Source organism: Lacerta agilis, chromosome 14 (assembly GCF_009819535.1).
Source record: "Lacerta agilis isolate rLacAgi1 chromosome 14, rLacAgi1.pri, whole genome shotgun sequence".
Lineage (NCBI taxonomy): Eukaryota > Metazoa > Chordata > Lepidosauria > Squamata > Lacertidae > Lacerta > Lacerta agilis.
Genome location: NC_046325.1, coordinates 28938902 through 28954358, shown reverse-complemented (window position 1 = coordinate 28954358; position 15457 = coordinate 28938902). Strand labels below are relative to the sequence as shown.

The 15457-nt window shown below is 49.8% G+C and overlaps 1 protein-coding gene across 3 annotated transcripts in view; it reads left to right on the top strand.

Moving 5' to 3' along the window:
- Window positions 1-15457, top strand: part of LOC117058281 (acid-sensing ion channel 2) — a 386757-nt gene that overhangs the window by 353076 nt on the left and 18224 nt on the right. For all 3 annotated transcript variants that reach the window (XR_004427853.1, XR_004427852.1, XM_033169345.1), the window contains exon 4: window positions 14554-14704. Coding sequence is in view for 1 of the 3 variants with exons in the window: in XM_033169345.1 (XP_033025236.1) it covers window positions 14554-14704 (151 nt within the window). In the remaining 2 variants the exon portion in view is untranslated. The remainder of the gene's footprint in view (window positions 1-14553; window positions 14705-15457) is intronic.

Here is a 15457-nt window from a genome sequence, read left to right as displayed (position 1 = left end):
CCATGTTGGCGATCGGGTGTGGCTCTCTACCCGTCACCTGCATCCTTCTCGGCCCTCACGAAAGCTGGATGCACGGTTTGCCGGCCCATTCACCATCACTGCGCAGGTGTCACCGGTGGCGTTTCGCCTCCAGTTACCTCCATCACTCAAGGTTCACCCAGTATTCCACCGGTCCCTACTTAGTCCAGTCGCCCCGCCCGACGAGTTCCACCCAGACAATCCACGACCGCAGCCAGTTTTGGTTGAGGGGGAGCCTGAGTACGAGGTGGAGCGCATTCTCGACTCACGATACCGCAGGGGGAAGCTCCAATACCTCATCGACTGGAAGGGGTATGGGCCTGAGGATCGTTCATGGGAACCAGTGGAAAACGTCCACGCACCTGCCTGCCTCCGTGATTTCCATGCAGCTTACCCCAGCAAGCCTGGTCCGGCCCCTCAGTTGAGGGGGAGGCCTGGGAGGGGGGATGGTGTGATGGCCTGGGAGTCAGACTCTGATGCTGAACCTGAGGGATCCCAGCCTGCACAGGATTCCCCGCCTCCAGAACCAGCTGAGCCGGGGCCAGGGCTTGAGCCTGAAGGATCCCCACCTGTGCTGGATCCCCAGGTGCAGGCATCAGCAGAGTCTGCTCTGGCTCCTGATGGGAGGGAGGACCCATTGCCTGCAGGTGCTCCACTCCCAGCCTCTTCAGAGGAAGCTGAGGCATCCCCTGGGTCCAGTAACCCACCAGCCTCTCCTGAGCTACAGAGGCTCAGGGCAGAGAGGCGAAGGGAGTTAAGTGTCTGCAGGAGGAGTGCTCGCCTCCAGGCCCGGAGGAGAGGCGAGTCTCCAGAGGATCGGGGCGGCCCTAAGCATAGGGCCAGATAAAAGCCAGCCAGACCCAGCCCAAGTTGCGTGAGCAACTTAGTTGCAAGCGTGTGCTCAACCTGCAACCTTGTGCCTGAACCTGCCTTGGACCTTGACCTGCTCCCTGCCTTGCTCCCCGCCGGATTGACCTCCTTTGGACCCCTAGACCCAGGACTGGACGTGGACCTCGCTTCATGGACAAACCCTTGGGGCCAGCACAACAGGGGGCAGTGCAGGGGCTGGGTGATATGAGAAGCGGGGAGGCTTCCCAGGCAAAGAGAGCAGAGAAGGAAGAAAGAGGCACCAGGAAAAGACAATGGCAGATGAGGCTATGAATGTTCGAGAAAAGCTTTAAGCTGTACTCTGTTGCAGGAAATGACCAAACCCCTTCTTCATTATACATTTAAAGCAGCATCATACCACTTTGAACAGCCACAACTCCACCACCCCCCCCCCAAAAAATCCTGGAAACTGCAGTTGGTTAAGGGTACTGAGAATTCTTCTGTGAGCCCTAGTCCCCTCACAGAGCTGCAGTTCCCAAGAGCTTCCTGCTCTTTGGCACGTAACCCACACTGCCTAGTTTGGTGGGGGTGCAGGAGGGCAAATATTGACACCCCCAGCCCCAGCCCTTGTGCTGCCTTCCCAAAGCCAGCTTAAGGCAACGCACTGGGCTTTGTGAAGGAGACACAAGGCTCTGGCAGGGTCTTAGAGCCCTCCCACTTTCTTTCCAAAGCTGAGAAAGCACTAATTAGGCTTTGGGAAGGAGAAAGGGAGGACTCTAGGACCTTGTCAGAGCTTTCATACCTCTGTCCCAAAGCCCAGCGCTTCACTTACCCAGATTTGGGAAAGCAGCCTGAGGCGGGGGCATCAAATGTTGCCAGGGACCACCAAAAAATTGAGGCCATGTGTTGCACCATCCTGCTCCATATGTTGTTGGACTCCAGCTCCCATCAGCCCCAGCCAGGGTGGTCTGGGATGATGGGAGCTGGAGTCCACTGACACCTACGGAGGGCCACAGGTTCCCCATCCCTGCCTTTGAGCCTCTCATTATTTATGTTCATGTGATCACACGGAGGAAGGAAGCACAAGAGAGGCACCTGCGGCAGAACGAGTGTTCTGACCAATCCATTTTTGTTATAAAGAGATTTTCAGATTTGAAGTATTAATGATGATGATGATGAAGAAGATGATGATGATGATGATGAATTCAAGAAATGTAGGTGCAGACTGCTGTAACCTTCATGTGAAAATATCCCCAAGTTTCCAGTGTACTCTCTCTCCAGCACCTACCTGTATATCACGTTGAAGAGCTTCTGGCTTCCTCTGTCTTCTCATGGCCAGCTCAGGGACATGCAGAACGAGGAGCAAGTCGTGTCTGGGCTGCGTCTGGCATGCTGTGTGAGGCTGTTGTTTTCTTCTGTCCCTGGCACAGCTTGTCCTCATTACTTCTAACAAGGGGGAGAGGGGGGCAGAAAAGGACAAAACAATTTCCACACAGGAGGAGCAGTGTGTGTGTGTGTGTGTGTGTGTGTGTGTGTAAACCTCGCTAAGTGCTCCTACTCCACCACCCACAAACCAGAGCAAAGCAGCCCACGGGGCTTGCCTGATAAAAGCAACTAAGGAAGAATGCTGATAAAAGCCTCCTGCTCAAAAACAAAACAAATACGTTGTTGGGGGTGCAAACTGTCCACACCAGTTACAAAAGGAACGAACGCCTGGGCTCGGGAAACCTTTCTTCTATTGCTCCTCGTTATTCCGCCAAAGGCAGGCATGTTAAAGAAGATGAAATGTTCCCTAAAGCAGCCATTTCTGCCAATTTGGCCATAAAAATTTAAGAGGCTTCAATTAAGCAACAGGTTAGAGATGCTGTGGCAATATTGGGGAGGATGGCTGAAGTGTGCCTCAGAGACTCATCCTGGTGAATGTTCAGGTCCTGAGGAAAAAAGGAAAAGATCCTGGGATGCTGCGGGCTGATTTCTTGGGGGTGGGGTGGAGAGAGAGAAGTGGAAATTGGGATTCTGGCCCAGAAGGCCTACACTGGGCAGACGAGAGCTGGTGTGGGGCAGTGGTTATAGAGGGCCAGACCAGGACCTGGGTAGACCAGGGTTCAAAGCATGGGTAGGCAAACTAAGGCCCAGGGGCCAGATCTGACCCAATTGCTTTCTAAATCTGGCCTGCAGACAGTCCAAAAATCAGCCTGTTTTTACAAGAGTAGTTGTGAGGCCTGCCTGGTGTATTTGCATGAGTAGAATGTGTGCTTTTATTTACAATGCATCTCTGGGTTATTTGTGGGCATAGGAATTCATTCATTTCCCCCCAAAAAATATACTCTTGCCCCCCCACAAGGTCTGAGGGACAGTGGACCGGCCCGCTGCTGAAAAAGTTTGCTAATCCCTGGTTCAAAGCCTCACTCAGCATGCCGGGTGACCTCTGCTCACCAGCACCAGGCTCAGGGTTAGATACTTGGTCTGGCTCTTTAGCCCGGGACTCTGCAGCTTCCGACTCTGTGTCTTGACACTGGGGTCATGACATCACCCCTCCCTTACATAATGTGTGCATTGTCCTTTGAGAGGAGGGACTTGAAAGAAAAGAACAAAGACGGTAGATGAATAGAGGGAGGGAGGCTAGGGCCATTAGGCAAACTGAGGCAATTGCCTCAAACAGTAGGGTGGTGGATTATAATGGGGGTGGTGCAAGACACCCACTCACTAGCCCATTAACTCAATGGCTTCCACCGCCCCAGCTCCTGCAGGGCTCCCCAGGGCACCTGCACCCTCATTCCACACTTTGAGGAATGACCCCCTTCCTCACAGTGAGAAAAAGAGAAGGAGGAGAAGCTGCCATTGCTGCTGCCACATTGGCTCAAGGGCAGCGGTGGTGGAAGAGGAGTGAATGACAGCAGCAGCTGCCTGTCAGTTCACTAGGATGCTGTGGGGCACAGGACAAACCATAATGAAGGGCAGAGAAGCAGGGATTGGGGAAAGCAGCAGCAATGGAAGGACTGGGTAAAATGAGTGGTGTTACCAGCCAGTCACATTTGGAGGCAGCAGTGTTTCTGAATACCAGTTTCTGGAAAACACGGGAGGGGACAGTGCTCTCGTGCTTGAGTCCTGCTTGCAGGCTTCTCACAGGCATCTGGTTGGCCACTGTGAGAACCACATGCTGGGGTAGACGGGCCACTGGCTTGGTCCAGTGGGGTCTTCCTGTGTTCTTAGCAAGGCAGCTTTAGAGAAGCTGTAGCCCTCCAGGTATTGCTGGACTCCAACTCCCATCATTACTGAGCATTGGCCATGTTGGCTGGGGCTGATGGGAGTTGGAGTCCAACAGCATCTGCCAGGCCACAGGTGTTGCATCAGCATCAGGGGCAGAGAGCCTTTCATCTACCTCAAGCTCCTTTGTGATCCTCATCTCCATTATCCATCATCTCCAACAGGCATAGGCAAAATTGGCCCTCCAGATGTTTTGGGACTACAACTCCCATCATCCCTGACCATTGGTCCTGTTAGCTAGGGATGATGGGAGTTGTAGTCCCAAAACATCTGGAGGGCGAGTTTGCCTATGCCTGGTTTAGACCCTCGGCAGAATATCATATTGTTTTCTCACACTATATCATCTCAAGGTGTGTACTAGGTTGGGGCAGGTTTGAATGGCATCCTGCAAAGAAGAAAGAAAGAAAAAATGTATCTGTACATGGAAAAATAACATCTTGGGCATGAATCTATTCTCTGACATGCTATATTTACATCTGTGGGGAGATATTTTGGGTTGGGGGAACATTCAGGCACACAACCCCCCATTGCATCCTGCAGTGATTCAATTCAAGAACCGGTCACCACTTTGATTCTGCAACTTGTATAAACCGGCCGTCTCTGGTCTGTGCAGCAAAGCTGATTTTGGCAAGACACATTATGTTAAATTCCCCATAGAGAAGGAGGTGTGAAGGGAGCAAATTCAAAAGAACCTCGTGAGCTGCCTTCCTTGGGAGATGCTTAGAAGAGAGGAAGAGGGAACTTGCTTTGCTTCCAATAGCTCTGTGCCACAGAGAATGACAGCCTGAACGGCATGCTGAGAGGTGTGCGAAGGATGCTTTTGAATGCCTTAACAAGCGCAGAAGCAACGCTTCTTGTGTGATCCCATCCAGTGTCTCATTAACGAACACAATTTTCTCACCATTATTTCACTTCTGAGCAAAAGGCAAAGGCTGTCTGCTCGCAACTTTGAGGGAAGGGAGTGACAAGCAAACAGCTCCCTTCTGTGGTCCAGGCATGGCAGCGTGCAGAAGCCAACAACATAAGAGAAGCTCCTGCTGGATTGGGCCAATGGCCTGCCTGGTTCAGCATCCTGCTCTCACAGTGGCTGACCAGATGCCTATAGGAAGCCCACAAGCAGGACATGAGTGCAACAACACCTGCAGTTCCCAACAATTGGTGTTCAGAGGCATCAGAATCATAACTCTCTATGGGGGTGAAGAATGATGGGCTACAGCAGAAACATGCCACTTGTGAAGGAGCTAATTGCACAGTGGTATGCAGAACATGCATATTAGATCCTTTATGCTTGTTACTGTTTTTGGAAAAAATAGCTTCAGGAGGGGGTGGGCAATTGAAAGTGGAGAAGCAGGGAGGAAGGGTGATTAACCCATTCCTTGCCTATCATTTTCTTGTTCCAAGTTCCCCCCTCCACCCACCAGCTTGAAAACATACAGGTTGCATCCACCAGGGGCGGAGGAAGGCACCCGGCTACCCGGGGCGGCAAACCCGGAAGCACCCGGGGGTGAGCCCCAGGCAGGTGGGCCCCGGGCAGGCTTGCTCGGGGCCCGCCAGTGGTGCGCAGCGCTCCGTAGCGGCACGCTGCCAGCAGGAAAGCCCCAAGCAAGCCCGTCCAGGGCTGGCCCGCCGGCAGAGCGCCGCTCCCAGTGTGGAGGTGCAGCATACGACTCATGTGGCGTGCGCACGCTACGCCTGCACGTTGGGAGTGGCTTGCTGCCAGCGGGTGAGCCCCGGACAGGCTTGCTCAGAGCCCGTCATCAGCACGCAGCGCTCCATAGTGGCGCGCCATCGGCAGGAAAGCCCCGAGCAAGACCGTCCGGGGCTGGCCCACTGGCAGGGCGCCACTCCCAGTGCGCAGGCGCAGCGTACAACGCATGCATCGTGAGCCTGCGTGCTGGGAGCGGCTCGCTGCCGGAGGGTGAGCCCCGGATGGGCTTGCTCAGGGCCTGCCAGCAGCAGGCCGCCAGCAGGAGAGCCCCAAGCAAGCCCGTCTGGAGCTGGCCCGCCGGCAGTGTACTGCCTTAAAAGTTGCCGCGGCGCCGGTTGGAAGGGGTGCTGGCTGCTCGCGCCTGCCATCTTGGGTGGACATGCGCAGTCCACCCAAGATGGCGGGCGCGAGCAGCCAGCACCCCTTCCAACCAGTGGCATGGCAACTTTTAAGGCTGCAGTGTGTGAACAGTTCACGCATTGCAGCCTTTTAAAAGTTCCCGCGCCAGCGCCGATCGCGGGGGTGAGGCCCGCCCTGACAGTGTCACCCACCCAGGGCGGTATCCGGGGTGGCCTGCCCCAACCGCCCCCCTTGCTCCGCCCCTGGCATCCACGCTACACATTTAAAACACATGGCTTCCTCCAAATAGTCCTGGGTACTGTAATTTACCCCTTACAGACCTACAATTCCCAGTACCCTTAAACTGCAGTTCCCAGGATTCCTTGGGGGAAGGCTTGTGCTTTAAATTTGTTCTGTGGATGTGCTGCAGTAGAAATGTTGGAGAGAGGAGCAGCAAGACAGAAGCTATTTGGAGCATGGAAAGAGCAGCATCACTCTTCCGCTCTCACTTGCTCCCTCCTGAAGCTTATTTTCTTTCTTTCCTTTTTCAAAAAAATTGAATTCTGGGCTGTAACACACACGTTTGCATATAATGTATAGGACAGAGGTTGTTTTTGAACCACCCTGAAATCATGACAAAAGGTGGCATGTAATGAAGAGGGTGAGAAGTAGCGCTCTCAGTGAAAAGCTAATGTGCTGTGAATGAGCCGAGATTGTGCTGTGAATGGGTGTGGGAAAGTGATGAGAACACTCTTCATGGGGGTGGTATGGATGTGGAGCTTATTGCACACTATGTGCAGGTGCTCATATGAAATATCCCGGAGCACAGGGGTGGGAGAAGTCACTTGTGGAAGGTAGCTTCATGCAGAGAAATGTGGCTGGGGAAAGGGTTAAGTACCACCTCATCACTACCACTTCTCAACTCAAAAGAGTTGCCATGCTGAGCCCCATGGTAGCCAATGAGGTTAATCCAAGGCGCGGTTGTTGTTAATTGAAAGCTTTCCTGACCCAGCCCAAGACAACAAATACTTCATTGGAGAGACAGACTGCCCAGAGCCAGAGGACCTAGGAGAGCAGACCGAGCCCCCAAACTACAGCACTGATCCAGAAAACCCCAGGTTTTTCCAGGGGAAGACATGACCAGGCCTGGCTCCAGGAGATGCCCCAGAAGCATTCTCAAGCTATTTCCTATCTCACCTGTTGGCAGAGGAGCCTCTGATCAAGCCAGAGGGAGAGAATCAGCTACAGAAGGTCCAGTTTCAGGCAGCTGCTTGGTGAAAGAGCACAGTGTTGTTTATTCTTATTCTTATTTTATTTTATTTTATTTTATTATTTACCACTCTACTTGGGTTCCTTGGGAGTAAATGCATTCATCAACAGTAAAAGATTATTGCAAAACACCTGCAGCTGAATTGGGGTGGGATCTGGGAGCCCAGGCCTTATAAACCTTCAGTTGAGGTCAGCAGGGTACAGCTCCTTACTCCTTCAGTCTGACTTTGCCCTGTCTTCTGACAGATCTTCCTACTGCTGACATCTGCCTTAAATTTTACTTTGACTTGGGACTACCCTTGTTACTGTCTGGTGCTAGGTAAAAAGTAAAGGTGCAGCGCTCATCTCCGCTTTCAGGCCATTTGTTCTCAGACAACTTTCTGGGTCATGTGGCCAGCATGACAAAACCGCATCTGGCGCAATGGAACACTGTGACAGTAGCCAGAGCGCACAGAAACACCATTTACCTTCCCACCAGCGGTACCTGTTTATCGACTCACGCTGGTATGCTTTCAAACTGCTAGGTTGGCAGGAGCTGGGACAAAGCAACAGGAGCTCACCCTGTTGTGTGGATTCAAACTGCTGACCTTAGGATCAGCAAGCTCAAGAGGCTCGGTGGTTTAGACCAAAGCGCCACCCGCTGGTGTGATCATGTTGTGAACCTGAGCCTGCAGTGGACCATGTTGTGTGGTCTTGTCCCAGCCTAACTCAGGGACTGAGACCTAACCCAGTAGCCCTCTCCCAAAGCTGAACATCCTTATTAAAAGAAAAAAAAAGAATTGAGGCACATTATACAGGTTTGTGGACAGCATGCAGTTAAGATAACTTGATAAGGAGAGAGAGAGGGCCTCAACTCTGGAGGGGCAGAAATGGGTGGGGTGTTATGAGATAGAGATACGACTCCAGGACTGTGAGAGAAGGTCCATGTTAATGTGGGCTCAGAAGATAGTGTGGGGTTGTACTTGGGAAGAGTTGGGACGTTAATACTGGATTATTTCTACAGGGAAATTTTGCCTTATTTATCTGTGGGTTGTTGTTGCTTTAGTTATTTATTTATGTGCTGCTTAATATGCAGTTAGGCTTCTAAGCGGTTTGCAAGAATAAAAACCCAGTTGCAGAAGTGTTAAAATATAAGCCTCCGTAATTAAAATGCACACCAAAACAGTCCTGTTAAAACAACACAGTAATTAAAACGTAGGATGTAAACGCACTAGAAGTCCTGTATTATTCTCTCCTGAAATTTGCTTTTAAATGTTAAACCGCTCAGAGACTTTGGAATAGGATTGGATGATAATCTCGAGAAAGATTTGGGTAGCCAAGGAGGCAGGGACTTGGGCCATTGTGGGCAGAGTAAGGGGCTGCTGTTCGCCAGTCGGTATTCAAAAATAAATAAATTATTTATTCATTGCCTCAACTCACCCCCAGGGAAGCCAAATAAGTGACAGATGTATAGAGGTGCTGCAGTGTTTTCAGAGTCTCTCTTAAGTCATCTGAAGTTACCGGTAGTTTGCTTTGCAGGCCATGTCTCCACAGTGTGTGTGAGTCCTGGATTTAGTAGGTTGACACTTGGTGTGATGGGGAATTGATAGGTGTTGGAAATGCCTTTTGGGCAGTGGGTGTCACATTCTGGTCTGATGCCAGATCCCACAGAGAAAGCGGCAAGGCTGGTCAATGGCCCACAAACTGGTTATCACCTACTTTTTATCATATGCAAAGCACTTTGAACGTGTTAAGATAAGCCATATAAATGCTAAGTAATTATAATTGTATAATTATAATTTTATTATTCATAGCTTAGTGGCAGAGCTTCTGCTTTGCATGCGGAAGGCCCCAGGTTCTCATTCTCTGGCATCTCCAGGAGTGGCTGGGAGAGACCCCTGCTGGAAGCCCTGAAGAACTGATGCCAGTCAACATGAACCAGACATGGAGAAACTTTGACCCTTTGGAGGTTGTTGAAGGACAACCCCCATCATCCCTGGCCATCAGCCATGCATGGCGGAGCTGATGGGAGTTGTAGTTCAGCAACATCTGGAGGGGCAAAGGTTCTGTGCTCCTGCTGTTGGCAGCACTAAGGTAGATATAATGAGTCTGACTCAGTATAAGGCAGTTTCTTGTCTTCCCCGCTGCAGCTGATGTTCAGGCTGTGAGTGCCATTGCTTGTGTAACCAAAATGGCTCTGCCCACATATAATAGCAGACTTCGGGCAGCCTCAAGGTTTGCAGAAGCACAAAAAAATATTAAAAGAGATTCACAATCTGATGACCCTCAACAACTGTCCCACGACAACTGAGTGTGCTCAATGGCCCTAGAAGGCCCGCTCTCTGGCTATTTGTGGAGAACAGAGCATGGGGAAGGGTGACTGCAACAAAGTGGCTAACAATCCTGAACAGCAGCACTCTGCGCTGCAACATTTTGTTGCAGGTCCCATTTAGCTTGTTATTACTGCTTATTATTTTAAGGACCCCACTGAGCTGTCGTCCAGCCCAGCCATGGGAATGTGTAATTCTTCAGAAGGGAGAATGAAAGGGCCTTGGGAAATGGGCAGCCTTTTTCCAACCTGGTGCCCCCCAGATGTTTTGAACCGCATCTCCCATGAGCCCCAGCCAGCATATTAGGGCTTTGGTCTCTCTCACACCCCTCACCACCTGAAATGCCACCTGAACAGAGCACTTCAGCCCCAGCTAGCGGCTTTGAGGGAAATGAAGTGTGTCTCTGTTCTCATCTCTCTTTCCGCGAAGCTTGTTTAAGATGCTGCTAATGGAGACACGCTCGGGTGATAATGCGATTGCTTGAGACACGACAAGGGAGATGGCGAGGCCCATTGATCGGAGCACAATGGCAAAAGCAAAGTAATTATTTGGGGGCTTGGCAGTGTGATTCCCTCCCCGTGCAAGCAGCTGAGTAGATAGCCGTCAGCAGAGGAAAAGTTGCCTACCTTGGAGGCTGTGAGAACTGAGATGTGATGCTCCCCTTCCTCTCAATGGCTTATCTCTGCAGAGAGGATTACTTACTTTATCCCACTTGCACAATGCCACCATAGCAAGTTTCCAAATTCGGTTGATAAGAACAAGAAGCTGCCTTATGTGTGGCCACTGGCCCTTGTAGACTACACAGACTGGCAGCACCTCTCCAGGTTTCAGGCAAGGTACCTTTCCCAGCACTGAGTGGAGATACCTTGGATTAAATTTGTGACCTTCTGCATGCAAAGCAGATGCTTTCCAGCTACAGCCCTTGATCCAACCCACAGTGCCATTAGCAGCAAGGATAAGATATTTTGCCAACACAGTTTGCAAAGGACAAGTTGGCAGCCCTCCCCTTCCATGCACTGAAGCTGACCATTTGAATCATCCTTCAATATTGGGGTTGGAGCAGAGTCTTTCATGTTGCCTGGATGCAGCAGGTGAACCCAGGACAGGCCATGTGATATATACACTCTATCCTCCATTGCCTTGTTGCCACTCCCTACCCCACTGTGTATGCCATCTGATGTGGCCGCCTAACTCTACCTAATGGTAGGGCTGGCCAAAATGCTGGGCCAAGGCAGTGAGGCTTGGCCACCAACATATTCAGAATTGTAGCTCAGCAGTAGTAGAGGCTAATGCTTTGTTTCATACAGAAAGCTACCTACCAAGTGGTAGGTAGGTTGGTGATAGGAAGGGCCTCTCATTGCCTGAGACCTTGAAGATTCACTGCCAGTCAGGGGAGACACATAGTTTGGCCCACTGTAACAGGGTGAGGGAACCTTGTGCCTGGGGACTAAATGGCCCTCCAAACCTCAGGACTCTCCCCAGCCCATGTCTCCTCACCACCCTTAATTTGCATCCTCCTAGATCGTCATTGAATGACTAGAATGTTCTTAAGACCTCTTGCTTGCCCAGGTAGAGGATAGAGTAGAAGGAAGCAGGGCTTTGCAGTACCAACTCCTCTGATTGGCAGCCAGTGTGAAACATTTGGATTGGCTGGGCCTTTTACCTTTGCCTGATTGACAGGTTGTTACTCCAGCTCAGGGAGCAACTGACCTCAGGGACATCAAGGATACACACTTCAAGTGCAGGCCTGGGCACAGCCTAACGCCAGGAACCATGTGCATCAGTGCATTCGCTACAAGAGCAAAGCAAACACCTTGTTCTTCCCACCTCTGTCAATCAAGGCGTGTAATTAAGCATTCAATCTACGCCTTCCCCACAGACATTGGGCCGGCTCGGAAGCGATGTGGCTCAAAGCCAAGGCTGGCTAAGCGAGAAACACAGAAACTGAATATGTGATCATTCCATCATTTCCGATCCCATCACCTATGTTGTGAGCGCAATTTAAACAACTTAGAAGATTTGTGTGGAAGCAGGGCTGGTGCAGACGCTGAGGTCAGGAGAGATGGCAATTATTTATTCTCCTTTATCATGCTGTCTGCAACATATGGGTGTCGCTCCACACTCCAGATGACTAAACGACGGCAGATGCCACACTATTAGCTTGGTGGAAAAACGCAAATGAGGTGTGGAGGCCCTCCGGTGGTGTTTTGTCACTGTCGTAAAGAAAATCTTGATTCTTCTATCTTGAAGAGACTCCCCAGAAACATTCAGGCTTTGAGCCTTGAGCCAACCAGAAGTGTGGGGTGTCGGGGTGTCTCATTACAGGCCCAGGGCTGCCATTCTAGCCCTTAAGAAATTGGGGGTGAAGTAACTCTCATATTTATGGAGCTGAGAGGAATTGGGATGATGCTGACCCAACTGTTAGACAGAGTGAGGCAGTTGCCTCAGGTAGTAGATTTTGAGTTCACATCCACACCATGCATTGAAAGTGCACTTCCACCAATATAACAGTCATGGAGACTCTTGGGAAGCATAATTTGACAAGGGTACTGGGCACAGTAGGTCTGTGAGGTCAGCACCCTTAACCAACTTAGATTCCCAGGATCGTTTGGGGGAAGCCATGACTGTTAAAAGTAGTCTACATGTTCTTTTAATGTATGGTGTGGATGTGGCCTTTGCCACATTTTTTGTGCATATTTTTACTTCTGTGGAGAGAAGCGCATATGGGATTTTGTTGCTATCACCACCACCACCACCACCACCACCATTTATCAAAAAATCCCAGGGCTGGATCTTTTCTTGCATCAAATACCAAACTAATTTGCCTGATCTTTAGTATGCACCCTGACCTTTTGGGGGGGGGGGTGCCATTTCCTGTTCCACTTCAGGCAGCAAAATGCATTGGGTCCAGTCTGAATCCAAGTTTGTGTAAATGCTCACTTCAGCACTACCTCGTGAGTTTTGTGTGAGAGAGTGTGTGTTTTAAAAACAACGCTTCGTTTGAAATCCAGGATCCACGTTGATATAGTAGCTTATGAGGATTACATTATATAATTTATGTCCTTTTCAAATCCTACCATCAGGCAACACCATTAATATGGGTTAAACCAATATGTTGCAAAAAAAGTGAGCAAATTCTCTTTCATCAGGCTCACTGTTTAAGCATTGTAAGGTGTGGGGAGGGAGGGAGAGAGATTTTTAAAAATCCAGCTTGATATTGAAGTCACAAATAACACATTGTGGAGCTTCCTGTTGAGTTGGTCAGGAGGCTACAGCCAGTGCAGAAGGTGGTGGTTAGGTTGCTTGTGGGGGGTAAATGATTTCATTTATTTGTTTGTTTATTGCATTTATATCCCACCTTTTTCTCAAAACAAGTGGCGTACATGGTTCTCCCCTCTTTATTTAATCCCAACAACAACCCTGAGGGGGTAGGCTAGGCTGAGGGGCAGTGACTGGCCCAAGGTCACCCAGCAAGCTTCATGGCTGAATGGGGATTTGAGCCCTGATCTCCCAGGTCCTAGCCCAACACTCTAACCACTACCCCAGACTGGTTGCCATATATCACCCTGCTTGTGGGTGTTACATAGAACTCGGAACAGGTTACTTCAGGTAACACCTTATCCCCTATACACCCAGTAGAACACTGTGGTCTGTGGGAGAGTTTCTCCTGCAGCTTCCAAAGATCTCAGAAGCCCCCACACTCCCCAGTGACTCAGAGTAAGGCTTTTAGCAAGGCTGCCTGTGGAATAGCAATCCTGTCAAGATATGACAGGCATCTACAACCTGCACTTTCTGGAAGCAGTCAAAGACATTTTTGTTCTGATAGGCTTTCCCAGCTGGAAAAACGGATCTTGACTACGAGTGTCCACTTGTTAGGTGTTTAGCGTCGTTTATGGGTTTTTAATTGTTGATAATTATCTTAAGTGTAAATCACCTTAAAGCAGTGCTTTAGAAGGAAATAATAATAATAATAATAATAGTCACAATCTTTAGACAGAGTGTAAAGATCACAGATCACAGGCTAGGGCTGCACTCCTACAGCAGGTTTCCTGGGAGTAAGCTTACTGAAAGTGGGACTTACCTTTGACATGGTTTAGGCTCTAGTAGGTATCATGCAAGTTTAACATTGTGCCAGGTTGTAGATTGCTGGGGCAGAGATCCACCATTTTGGAAAGTATAAATCCCAGAAGTTACCTGGATCAGTCTCCTACCTTAGGCAATACTGTACTCCTAGCATGTTCCTTGTTAGGTAGGTATCTAGGTAGAGAAACATGGAGGGTTTATGTTTGCAAAACTGGAGACTAATTTTAGGACATAAAAAATAATAAAAGCCAAAGTGGGGAGGACTGCCTAATGGTTGGATGCAGTTGATGTCATCATGGAAGGTTCAATGTTCAATTCAGTTTATTCTATACAGTGCTTTTGGGGGGGGAATACAGGGGTACGCATACCCCTAAACATTTTGTGAATCTAAGTTTGGCCTCATTGAGGGGCAGTATTTCAATATGAGAAGGAAAAGGAGAGTACCCCCTAAACATTTTTTGAGGGGGGGAGCACTGATTCTATATAGCCAAAGGTCTGCACAGGTTGGATGGAGTGTAACTCTCAAAAAGCAAAATCCTACCTTCAGGTAATAAAACATCTGCTCCCTGCTCCTGAATGGCTTGATTCATCATTCTCTGGGACACACAAAAATCAAAGGTAGCTGTATTGGTCTAATAGAAAAACGCAATTTCAAAACACTCCTCTACACCTCATAGTTTTTTTTTAAAAAAAAAGAAATAAAGACAGCCTTCTATATTCTGTCTCTTGCAGCTGACATACCTTCCGCCTCCATGGGGTGAGTGCCGCTCCTCAGACTTTGGCCTGGACTTCTTTCCCATCTACAGCATCACTGCGTGCAGGATAGATTGTGAGACCCGCTATGTGGTGGAAAATTGCAACTGCAGAATGGTCCACATGCCAGGTAAGGTATTCAGGGGTGAGTTGAAACAGCCTCCCCAGGTGCTTCTTCCCTGGTGTCAGGGCTGGCTCTTGTCAAGGGGCCAAGTCCTGGGTGTGGAGCAAAGAGGAGGGCCATAGGTCAGGGGCAGAGCACACAAACAGGCCTCAGGTTCAGTCCCTGTCATTGCCAGGTAAGGCTGAGGAAGATCCCTGTATGAACCCCTGCAGATCTGCTGCCAGTCATTGAGACATGATTGGGTTAGTTCAGGGGCGAAGAACCTTGTGCAGCCTGATGGCCCAGATCACCCGTGTAGAAATCCCCCAGGGGCTGCATTTTGGGAGTGGGCGGGGCCTGACACAATCACATGCCACCCTCTTCTTTACTGCATGCTCATCTCTAGCCCATGGATGCTCAAGAAACCTCTTTCATGGCCAGGCCAAGCATGTTTTTTGTTCTCACTTTGATGGTGGTGTACAGGCTGAATCTCTGCCTTGGCATCTCCAGATTGTGGACAACATGTGGACTCAAGTCCTGACACCTGTCCCCTACTACAAACCTCAGTTTACACTATCCTTTTATGAAGACGAGCTCTTTCAGCAGAAGTTGCTCAGGTTTTATTTTGAACTAGCCCTTTTTTAATGCTTTGGTGTCATTTTGGATCATGTCCTGGTTTAAACCAGCCTTTTGAAGAAGATGTTCCGTTTCTGGGATGAATGTATATGTGAAAGAAGCCACTTGTGGTCGCCACCACACTTTCCATCACTGCCATAGGTA